The sequence below is a fragment of the Hippocampus comes genome, unplaced genomic scaffold (assembly GCF_001891065.2).
Source record: "Hippocampus comes isolate QL1 unplaced genomic scaffold, H_comes_QL1_v1.1 scaffold18, whole genome shotgun sequence".
NCBI classification, from domain to species: domain Eukaryota; kingdom Metazoa; phylum Chordata; class Actinopteri; order Syngnathiformes; family Syngnathidae; genus Hippocampus; species Hippocampus comes.
This window is the reverse complement of record NW_017805014.1, coordinates 465624-477435: the sequence shown is the minus strand read 5'-3', so window position 1 is coordinate 477435 and position 11812 is coordinate 465624. Positions and strand designations below refer to the sequence as shown.

The following is an 11812-nucleotide window of genomic DNA, read 5'->3' as shown; positions in this document are numbered from 1 at the left end:
ACACACACACACACACACACACACACACACACACACACACAAACAAAACCCCAACCCCCAAACACCCCGCCCCCAAAATTGACACTCACAAAAAGGCACCCAAAAAAGAACTCACACGCAAAAAATGTTTGAGACCAAAAAACTCCCAACTCAGACCAAAAATTCTCAGACCACACACACACACACACACACACACAAACAAAACCCCAACCCCCAAACACCCCGCCCCCAAAATTGACACTCACAAAAAGGCACCCAAAAAAGAACTCACACGCAAAAAATGTTTGAGACCAAAAAACTCCCAACTCAGACCAAAAATTCTCAGACTAATCAAAACAAACACAAAACTCTCACTCACACTAAAAAAGCCCTCTTACCGAAAACCTTTTACGTACATGAGAAAAAAAACTCATTCACAAAAAAAAAAATCTCAACCCCCCCAAATCTTTTGCAAAACCTCCAAAACTCTTGCTCGCAAAACACACACAAAAATATCAAAACACAAAAAAAATCTCACTCACACCAAAAACGGTATCCTTCCTCACCATAAAACCTCTCACCATCACCAAAACTCATTTTCACTCACCAAAAGACTTCTCCCATGCACATACCAAAAAACTCAAACTCACACACAAACCTCTCATATGCCAAAAACAACCTCACTCATGCAAAAAAAAACATTTAACAAAACTCTGCCTCTCACCCCCAAAATGTTCAGAACAAAATCACATGCACCAAAAAACACACACAAAAAAAAATTTCTCACCCAAAATGTTTTTTTTTTTGTGATTGAGATGTTACGTTTGACAAAAATGGCACATGACGTGAAAGCGATTCTTGTTGAAACCCGCAATCGCAAAAACGCTCTTTTAGATGGGCATGCCGGCGTGCAGTTGGGCAGCCACACTGAGCGTTACGCTGCTGCTGCTTCTGACGGGCACTTTGTCGACGTACCGAATCCCTCTGGCTCGGGTCAAGGCCCCCGAGCGGAACATGCGCTCCCGCGGCCGCTGGGAAGCTGGCAACACTGAGGAAAGAGACAGCACCGACGTGTAGCTCCAGACATTCCCACCATGAATCCGGTCCAGAGGATCAACCGCAGTTACGCGGATGAAGACAACTCACAAGTGACAACTGAAGGCAACTTTTATTATTACCGTGCACAAGTGAAGGAATAACTGCATGTTCTTTTCTCACAATGTTGCCCTTGTGGGTGATTTTCAAAATCTTTCACAGCATGATTCCCCTTAAACCAGAGGTGTCAAACTCAAGGCCCGGGGGCCTGATCTGGCCCACCGCATCATTTTATGTGGCCCACGGAAGCAAATCAAACATGTCAACTTTCATGATGCTCGCTAAAATCTGTACCGAAATTTCAAATTCGTCATAAATAAAAGGGATATTGTAAGCATTTTCTTTTTACCAAACCCCTCATCACAGTAAGTTACACAATCGCTCAATAAACCGTTATTCTTGACTTATTTATTCAGTTTCTGTCATAACGTTCCTCCAAGGGAAACGGTAACTGCAATGTGGCTCGTGAAGAAAATGAGTTTGACACCCCTGCCTTAAGCGCATTGCTCATTTGTAATTGCTTCGAAGACTGCCGTATGCGAAGGAGCTTTTCTGCCACAGTGCTTTCGATTTGATGTCGGGAATCGACATGCTTTCAGATGCGAGACTCGATTCCTTTCTCACAGACGGCGGTGACGGGTTTGGTCATAAGAAACATACAAAAGTGCTTTTCAGTCTGTAATCGATTGATTGGTCGAGAGTGAATTGTAGAAAAAAAACAACAAAAACCACCAACAAAGTCGAAATACAAAATACTTGCACAAACGTTTTGCCTCTTGAATGAAGGAACATTCTCGGTGCGTACTTTCACTTGAAGGGTGACGTGTGAGTGCTGTTGTGCTTCTCGTCGCGTGTTTTGGCTCATTTGATTATCTCCTACTTATCGTTAAGTTATTTCACGAGAAAGGCCTGTGATGGAATGTCAAGGGTGAATCCACAAACGCACACAGAAAGACAGACAGACAGACAGACAGACAGACACACACACACACACACACACACAGGATGAGCATCTGAGTGTTTCTGATGTTGTTTGTATGCACATGCACGAGCATTTGGTGTTTTCTCCTAAATCTACGTCAGTTTTCTTTTTTTTTTTTACCCCATGAATAGCCACAAACGTTTCATGCATGTCAACACCCATCTAAACTAAGCACGTGTACAATTCTCCAGACCACGTCCTATTTTGGATGCAGGAACCATTTCACGGTTGGGGTGTCATGAAAGCAATTTTCAATCCAGAATCATCTGAACACGCTTCTCCCACCTTATTTTTGGGGGTGTTATTCAAGCAAGTTTCAATCCAGATTGGTCTGAAGACACTTCTCCCACATTATTGTCTCCCTTGAGAGGACATCGAAAGATAAAAACATTCAGTAGTGTTTGATTTTGTAAATCCACCAGGAAGGAGAAAAAAAGTACACTAGTGTCAATGCCAAATGGATACTTTTCAAACGTGTTATGTTGATGCAGCGCCTCGGTGTATCCACTGCATTCGTGCAAACATTACATGTCGCTGTGCGTGTGAGTGTGTTTGAAAGTGACTTTTTTTGGCATGTGCACGTCAGTGACAATGTCCTCAAAGCAACCTGGCCATCACCACCCCCTCTCTGCTCCTGGCTTCCCCTCTGAGGATCTCCAGGAAGCCCAGTTTCGTCAAGAACTCCAGCCTCTGCCGGTCCGTCGGTTGAACCTCGCAGAACACACCCTGAGAACCTGCGCAAATGCACCCGAGTTAGTGGGAGGATTTGACAAACGGGGAAGACGACGGACGGCCTGTCCGTCCTCACCGTTGGCCTTGAGGGCCACCAGGAGGGTGACGAGCAGGGTGCGGCTGACGCTGACGTCCACCAGCTCGGGCAGAGTGTCAAGACGCAACTGGGAGGGGAAGTGATAAAGGAGCGAGTCGGGATACTCTCCCTGGTCCTCCTCCATCAGCTTGATTAGGTCCTGTGAGGAAAAAAAGAGGACACGTGTTCACTGAACTGACCGGTTATTCTGTAAAATACAACCACCAAATACTTTTCTTGGTTCAATCAGAATCATATATTCTGTGATTTTAATTGAGGATTAGTTCTGTCTGTGACTGCAGTTATACTATCTATCTTCAGGTTTTGCTATACTTCCTTGCTTAAAAAAAACAACCAAAAAACAAAACTCCTCGAGCGCTTTTGCAGTATGATTCGGGTCATTGTCCATTTGCACTGTGGAACGCCGTCCAATAAGTTCTCAAGCATTTGGGTAACGATGAGCAGATGATATTTATTACCCCAAACGCTTCAGAATTCATCCCGCTTTGTTAGCAATCCCATTTGCAGGAAATACAAGCGAACCAGTGCCACTGATAGCCACGCATGCCCATGCCATGACACAACCACCACTGTCATGTGTCACTGATGAGCGGGTACTCTAGAAGTGATGCAGAATTAGCAACATTCAGCGGGAATGTTTATCACCTCTTTCTCATTTTGAATTGATTGTAGAGTACCTTCCAAAATAAAACTCTTCAAACCGATAACAGCGCTGCTGTAACACTTAATTACGACTACATCATGATACCCATGTCGCAAATGCGCCTAACGTCGGTTTGTTTACAGTGCTAATGCTAGCGTTGTATTGCTAGCGCCGCTATTTCATTGATACTGGATAGAATCTTAATCTACACTTCAAAAAGGCTCCTCGAGAGCCATATTTGCAGTGCAAGATGATGGGCGTGTGCTTTGATGCACAGGACGATTTAGAATTGATTGTACATTGCAAAATCTAAAACTTCAAAACGATAATGTAGCAACTGCAGCTAACGTCATTTGTTTACAGTGCTAATGCTAGCATTGTATTCCCGATGCTGCTATTTTATTGACACCGGATTGAATCTCAATCTACAGTTCAAAAAGGAACCCCTAGAGCAATATTTGCAGTGTGGAGGACGTAAAGAATGGTGAGCGTGGGCTGTGATGCACAGGATGAAGCCAAGTCCTCCGTTGACGTCATCAACTGTGTGTCACCGTTTGGCTCAGTGTTCCGCCCATGGTTCACCTACTTGTGTTTTATTTCGGTGTGTACGCACCCCTTTGGGAAGGTACTTGTCCCTCATGGCGGGCAACCAGCTGGCCTGACACCTCTTGGCAAAAGAGCGCACGTCCAGGATGCCCAAAATACAGCCGCACACGCCCAGCTCGTCCTCCAAGATGAAGCTATACTCGGGGCACAAGGCCAGGCATGGTCCCAGACACCTGAGCAAGCAGAACGACTCTTATTTGCGTCTGTGCAGGGCATCGCATGAGATCCGGACCTTTTGACACACACCTGTCTCCTACGACATCCGGATGAGACGCACCGGAATCTTGGCCACACTGAGACCTCAGGTGGAGCTGACGTACCATGCGGTACAACTCCACCTGAAAGAGACCCAATATTATATAGACCCTTATATTCGAGTCGTGCGTTATGCAAGAAATAAAACCAGAAACGGAGGAATTGTCTTAATTAATCCGCACACTGCACTGCCTATTAAAATCCTGCAGCGACGACATCATCATGCCCCGAGTGGTCTCACCATAACCAGCAGCATTAGCCCCCTACCTTGTCCTTATTGCGGTAGGGCCTGATGTTGTAGAGTCGCGAGGTGGGGAAGAGAGGCGGAGGGTGAGTGAAGAGTTCGCCGCTGCCGCCTATCGGGAGAAGCATCTGCGCTCATGCACGAGACGCGCAGCACGTCAGCCGAGCGACCAAATTGAGCCGTTTCACGTGAGGAAGGGGAGGACCCACCTGCACTTCCCCGGATACGCCGCCTTTGAGCGCCCATGGCTCTGATTCCTCCCCCAACAGCTCCGTTCCTGTGGTCTTCCCGCACACTATCTCAAATCGAGAGAACTTTTTGCTCCGACAACGGGAATCATAATAATCGAAAGACTCGATTACTCACAGTGGAAGCAATTCCTCCAGGAGGCCAAGGTGGCGCTGTCATTCAGGACACGACCATCTGAGTGACAGACAAGCGGTGTGTGTGAGTGTGAGAGTAGCTACTTTTATGACTATAATTACCATTTTTATTGTCATCACGGTGAACCCCAGGGATACGTTCCAGACCCACCCACATTAGGTAAAAATGAGTCAACTAGAGAGACATTTAAAAAAAATTAAAAAAAAACACTGTACAAGGTGTCTTGACGTACAAGTGACCCGACTTGTGAGTCTTTTGAAAGTTTACTGCCAAACTAAACGTAAAACAATCTAATTTACAGGTTGTGTATTTTAAAGCAACCACATTACTTTGTGTTTCAGTCCAGTCGCTTAACATTAACACTGAGAAACGCCATAGGCAGGCTTCAACCAGCATTGGTGTCACAACAATGATACAAATGTTCGCGCACATGTAGACAGACAATATAACAATATACAGATTTTCTTTGTCATCTGCCAAGAACTGCTAATATTAGGCAAACCTGTAGGTGTAGCACAATGTGTATTGAGCGAAAGCTAAAAGTGGAAAAAACTGTTTGGTTATTCAAAATCTTTTTAATTGCGTCACTACTGTATTTTTTTTAATTAAGTATGAGTGCCATTTTCTCGTTTCTTTAAGGGAGATTAATTGCATTTCCATTCATTTCAATCAGGAAGGTTGACTTTTGAGTTAGAAGGAATGAAACTTGTATGTCAAGGCACCACTGTACGTTCCTCACCCAGCCAGCACACGAAGGCCTTGGCCACAAGTGCCATGTTCCTCAGGTCCCACACGTAAGGGTAAAGGTCATACAGCACAGCACGGTTGGCTCCGCCCACGACGCTACAGTGCAGCTGTGCGATGTCTTCGCACAGCGACAGGAACCCAGAAGCCCGGTCCCGCCATTCATCCACCTGTGGACAAACAAACCACGATCACAGACTCGATCCAAAACAGAAGACCCGAGATCGGGGGTGTCCAAACTATGGCACATATCGAGATTTTCTCAGTGGTCCTGACAGCGTTTCTTTTTTTTCCTGACCCCGGAAAAAAGTTTGGCACCCCCAACTATAGAAGGTTTTTTCGGACCTTGTGCGGTGAGCTCTTCTTGCTGTTGGCGCTGACCAGGTGGCAGTTGCTTTTGAGCCAGGTCAGATCTTGGATCAGTTTCTGGGCCGAGGGGCCGTGCTCGTGAGGCAGATAATGGAGGCCCACCAGCAGCTGCACCTGGGCCTCACTCAGTAGGCCCTTCCCACCAGAGAGGCCTCGACCCTGGGCCTTACGTCCACGGCCTCCCCCGGCAGGAACTGCGGGTCTGGATGCCGGAACCTGACCGGGCTGCCGTTTCTCGCCCTCACGGACCTCACTCTCCCCTTTGCCCTTGGTAGGAGAGGGAGGGGGTGAGCTTGAGTTCAGGGGGAAGACGGGGAGTTTCTCCACCACGGAGGTCCCTCGAAAGGTGGAGGTGCAGTCGGATCTGTCTGGCGTTTTGGATCGGGAACAGCGCTGATCTGCTCGTGCACTCTGCCGTCCTGGGAACGAACAAATCCATGTGTAGGAATGTTTCATTATTTTGATTTGAACCGTTTTGCTCGATCAGAGTACAGTTGAATATTCACCCGCTTGTAGAGGTTGGTTGAGTTCTTCCATCCAGTCATGCAATGCAGCGGACAAAGCTCTGTCAGGACAATAATCTGTCTCCTCATCTAAAGGACAAAAACAGCATTATTATACTTTCTTTGCAGAATTGTCCCTCACTTTTTTTTTTTAAGCACAGACGCTCCCAGATGGTGCAGCGAAGCATTTGGGAAATATATACGACATGATGTCCTATTTTTGCCTTGTATCCGTGCAATGTCACCTTTTCTCTCCTGGCTTCCAGCTCTGTACCAGCTTGCCAGCGTGTGCAGCGGGATGTAGTTGGCCTCAAACTCGCAGTTGGGATTGAGGAGGAGGCCCCTGAGGTGGCCCCTCAGCCAGGGCTCGCGGCCCTTGAAAGGACCCAGGAAGAGCCTGCGGGAGTCGTAGTCGTTGGCGTGCAGGTTGTCCCAGATGAGCGGCGGGCGCTGCAGTACCGACTCCACCTCGGCCAGGCGGTCCACGGATAGTTTCCTCGAAATGACCTTGTTCCCTGTAAACCACATACAATGTGATGTTAAATTGGACCGGCAAATTGGTGCTGTGGTTAAATCCGGCTTCTTTCATCTTAGGCAGCTGGCTAAAGTAAAGCCTTTCTTTTCTCAAAAGCATTTTGGAACAGTCATTCATGCCTTCGTCACATCTCACCTGGATGACTGCAATGCACTTTATGCTCCACTAAGCGCCTCCAGTTGGGCCAAAATGCTGCTGCTCGCCTCTTGGCCGGTACTCGTAAGAGGGAGCATAGAACTCTGACTTCATCAGTGGCTCCCTATACATTCTTTTTAAGATTCTATTATTTTTCAAATCTTAACCACAATACCTCTCTGAGCTCCTCCGCCCCCACACACCTGCCAGGTGTCTCAGATCTGCGGACCAGACACTATTCGAGGTACCGAGAACTAAGTCGAGGCTCAGAGAGGATCGAGCTTTTTCTGTTGCTGGTCTTTCTTTGGAATGAACCCCCGCTGAACGTTTTAAACCATCTCAGGTTTAAAAAAATGTACCAGGAATTACACTACGCTACATAATCCGTTCAATGCCAATAACTGTGTCAAACTAACGAATGAAGAAACATAGACTCCAAAGACAATATCATTCCTGACGACATTCAACACAAGGACTTAAACGTAGCCTGACAATTACTAACACTGAGAACACCACGAAGACATCAACCTTGACGGATTGGCGAAATATGGTACAACAGTTATGACACTGTTCAAAATCGTCTAAACTGACATCTGTTGCTTTTGAACCACCCTGTAGCTGTCTTAAAAAGAGTCCCCCAAAAATCTGCGCCTCACCTGTCCATATGACTGTGATGTCGGGAAGCAAGTCTTCGCCAACAGTCTGCAGGTAAGGAGACTTCTGCACGCTGGGTGAACACAGAGAACCGCAGTACTCTGCAAGGACGAGAGAGCAAGTTAATTTCGCTCCACGAGTCAATCTTTGACCGAATTGCGCACCGTGCGTACCCGTTGGGCAGAACAGGAAGACGGGTGGCTCCCCCAAGAAGCGATACATCTCATTGGTTACGGTGACCTGAGCGTGTGCGAATGAAGAGAAGGCCTCGCTGTCAGCCTGACATAAGGAGTGATCGATGTCGTCAAAGAGGATGGCAAACGCCTGGCAGCCGAGGTCGGACACCTGCACGCATCCGCGACGCCACAAGTTGACCGAGTCAAGTGAAGCGTTGTCAAATCTCAAGTGTTCCCTACTTGTCTCAGCTTGCGTTTCAGGAGAGTGAGGTCACAGGGGGACGAGAAGACGATGTCCTGACCGGGGGAGAGGGCGTAAACGAACCGCAGGCCTCTGGATTGGGCCTCCTTGATGAGCGTGCGCAATTGCCCTGCGAGGATCGCGTCGGAACATGAAGAAGCAGCAGCTCGACTCGTCACGCGTGGAAAGGAGGTCGTTACCTTCCTCCTCGGGTGAATAGACTTCTCTCCATAACAGCCTGTGCTTCAGGTCATCTTTTGGGCCGTACAGGTAAGTGTTCAAACCCCAGTTTTGCATCCTAGTACAGAAAAAGCGAGGGGATTTTGACCAGCTGGCGCCAAAATATTCAGTGGAACGTGCACAGGTATAGACTTGTACGCTTGTGTGTTCAGAATGATCTCAGTAACTGAGAAGTCATTGTTTATCATACCCATCCATAGACAGTGTTTCATATTCTACTTCTATCGTTATCACTGATCGGCTAGCCAATTCGAGTGATCAATTGTCACTGACGGCTGACAACATTTTGCATATCGATGGCCAATTCATTCAAATCACAGACGCACAAATCCTTGGATCCTTCACAATTCTAAATGTTTTTCTGAGACGTGTTCCTGGTTGACATATGAATGTGTTGGGTAAGATTGGCATATGTGTGCATTTTTTTTCATGAAACCGCGACTGTGGTCGCTATGACAAAAAAAAGGACTTTTCAGCCATGTTGGTTTCTTGCAAAGGTTTGACAGCAATGATTTTGATGGAGACTGGCTATAAGAGACGAATCTTTCTTTCTAAAAAAACAGATTCTTTGCGAGTATGTCTTCTGATCGACTGTAACCGTTTTCTTTGAGGATACAATTGATGTCAAGAGAAATGAAATGTGTATCAAGACTTATAATACAACTGCATCCACGTCAAAACGGAGGTCTAAGGTCTGCAAAATTTTGCCGAGGTGTGGGATGGCCCCCTCTGGCCACCACGTAGCTCTGCCACTGAATGTGAGCCAATCAAAGATCTGTATCGTTTGCAGTATTGCGATGGTCTTGACACTGCGATAATACCGGTGTCAGGGAGCAGTGGCGCTGTATTGATTTTGCGGCTAATTTACCGGAAATGACCTCCTGAATTATGAATAGATTGGTACTATTCCATGGAAAACACCTCATACAAACACATCGACATGTTTATTTGTGTTGTTGGCGGCTCTCACTTCCTGAACAGACGCTGTGTATTGTGCGCGCCCAACTACCATCTCCGCTCTGTCCACACTGTGCCAAACTTACGCAACCTTGACTACCGCCTCCATTTGAGCCTAAAGAATTGGATCTATAAATAACCGCAGAGCAGCCCACACTCCACGCTCGGCTGCCGCTACGGAACGGAAGGCTTTCCAAGTTTGTGTCCACACACCAACTAAACGCACATGAATGTAGCAACTGCCGTGATGATGCACACACGACGGTGGCACGCTTACCACTGGAAGAGAATTCTCCTCTGGTCCATAGACCACGGCCTCCCATAGAAACCTATAGAAGGAAGATCATATATTTATGAGTACATACAGTATATATTAGGGATGTTCAATAGCACTTCTTGCAGCTCTATTTACCAGTATGAGCATCATATCACTCAATGTCACTTTTTTTTTTTTGCCCTAAGTATCGCTGTCTGGTATCGGTAACCTCCATAACACTCGATACCTGAACTCTTAGTGCACTATTGATGTGAAATGTTTTTCTTTGGGAATGGTCAGAGAAGTCTTTGCCAGGTCTTATTTGATCATTATACACACACACACACACACACACACACACACACACACACACACACACACACACACACACACACACACACACACACACTACTAAATATTACTACTAATAAATAGCATGCAAATAGTTTGTAAAGTATGTCAAACTTAAAATTGATACATTGGTTAATATTTGAGCAAACCCAATTCCAAAGAAGTTGGAACATTGTGTTAGGCATAAATGAAAACATATCATGCAAAATTTATGATTATTGACTAAAAACAAGAAAGTCTTATCATTTTGAACATTAAATATCTTGTCTTTGCAGTGTATTTAATTCAATAGAGGTTGAACAAATAATTGTTTTCTGTTTTTATTTATGTTGAACACAATGTCCCAACTTCTTTGGAATTGGGTTTGGAAATTCATTACTTTGCCATCAAAAACATATTTTCATTGTTGTTGTTGGTATTTGATACGAGAAAGGGACTGTTCAGATGTTTGAGGCATCACTAAAGCAAAAATTATTCTCGCGTCACTGTTGTGCATAAAATGTAGCTTTTCACAAAGTCACTGTTTTCTGCGTTTTGTTGTGGGGGTGGCACTGGATAGCTTTTCTTTCTTTTTAATAGCTGGCATTGAATGATATGATGACGACTGATATCAGCCTGATGCGATAGCTGGTGTTGGTACTCGTCCATCCCGACATGATTGAAGTTGTCTTTTTGTGTTTGCTTTGCAATAAATGTGGTCAAAGTCAAGGCGCTGATCCATCCTCTCGTCCCATGTTTACCACATATAATTCATCTCTGGCTACACTCTCCATCACGACGGCTATTTTTAGAAACGGGAGCAACTCCAGTGTTTCTCTCCTCCGTTTGTGATGTCTGAATATGTATGCGAGCGAACATGCAGTGTTGACCAGTGGCAATCGGACACACAATACCGCGCTGCTAAAATTATATTTTGGTCTGGAAGTTCCTTTCTTGCTGGTGTGTGTGTGTGTGTGTGTGTGTGTGTGTGTGTGTGTGTGTGTGTGTGTGTGTGTGTTTGTGTGTGTGTGAGTGTGTAAGAAATGTGCATTTGCAGACCTAATTACCTACAGTGCAGGCACCCACAAAGGAGAGTGTTGCGAAATAATTACCGCACGCAAAAGCCTAATGAACAGTTTGCGTTGATTTAGATCGGCGCATATGCATTTGTGCGCCTCCGTGTTTCTATTCTTCTGGCATCTTGCAACTACGTACGGTAATTCCAAACCCACCTCGCCATCAATACTAAGCCTCTTTATCTTTAAATATCGTCGTTACTATCACCTCAATGCATTTGCGACATCACTCTCCCTCTTTCTATCGCATCCACGGCGACCCGTGCCTTTTTTTTTTCGTCTAAGCGTGCAGCCATGGGAGCAGACTGCATGAGCAAATCCACATATCACAGGTGGGATGATCATCCGCATGTCTTGGTGCATGGCTGCATGCGGAGTCCAGGGGGCCACACACAAAAAATGTAGGTCAAACGGATGGAGATGGAGTAGCGGGGAAGGGGAAGAAGGAAGTCAATCGCACGATGTGAAGGATGCTGATGGCGATCGCCCTTACCTTCCACCACCCCGCAAAGAAAGTGTTGCTTCTCCTCCATCCTGCCTCCCTTCCCGCGTCCAAGGCAACCAGGGGAGTCGTCTTGG

At 46.1% G+C, this 11812-nt stretch overlaps 2 protein-coding genes across 2 annotated transcripts in view; one reads left to right on the top strand and one right to left on the bottom strand.

The window, feature by feature from the left end:
- Positions 1-1806, top strand: part of LOC109511861 (urea transporter 1) — a 7696-nt gene extending 5890 nt beyond the window's left edge. Inside the window, exon 8 of the mRNA XM_019863204.1 lies at positions 874-1806. Coding sequence (XP_019718763.1) covers positions 874-1056 — 183 coding nt within the window. The 3' untranslated portion in view covers positions 1057-1806. The remainder of the gene's footprint in view (positions 1-873) is intronic.
- A 370-nt stretch (positions 1807-2176) lies between these two features.
- LOC109511913 (protein O-GlcNAcase) lies at positions 2177-11807 on the bottom strand. Its single transcript, XM_019863293.1, has 18 exons — positions 11727-11807; positions 9849-9900; positions 8575-8672; positions 8374-8504; positions 8131-8302; positions 7960-8058; positions 6879-7148; positions 6637-6723; positions 6107-6549; positions 5757-5931; positions 5000-5056; positions 4843-4928; positions 4657-4761; positions 4381-4472; positions 4142-4307; positions 2865-3024; positions 2407-2790; positions 2177-2341 (listed from the first exon to the last, which is right to left on the bottom strand). Exons 1-17 carry the CDS (start codon positions 11764-11766, stop codon positions 2654-2656), a joined length of 2370 nt encoding a protein of 789 aa, XP_019718852.1. The 5' UTR covers positions 11767-11807; the 3' UTR covers positions 2177-2341; positions 2407-2653.
- Between the last annotated feature and the right edge of the window lie 5 nt (positions 11808-11812).

What these genes read in the sequence shown, in the direction of transcription:
- LOC109511913 (XM_019863293.1), bottom strand. Translation starts at nt 11,766, where the DNA reads ATGGAGGAGAAGCAACACTTTCTTTGCGGGGTGGTGGAAG. An exon ending in AGAAGAGCTCACCGCACAAG is followed by an intron (nt 5,932 to 6,106) that starts GTCCGAAAAAAC and finishes GTTTGTCCACAG; the next exon opens with GTGGATGAATGGCGGGACCG. An exon ending in CCGGATGTCGTAGGAGACAG is followed by an intron (nt 4,308 to 4,380) that starts GTGTGTGTCAAA and finishes CTGCTTGCTCAG; the next exon opens with GTGTCTGGGACCATGCCTGG.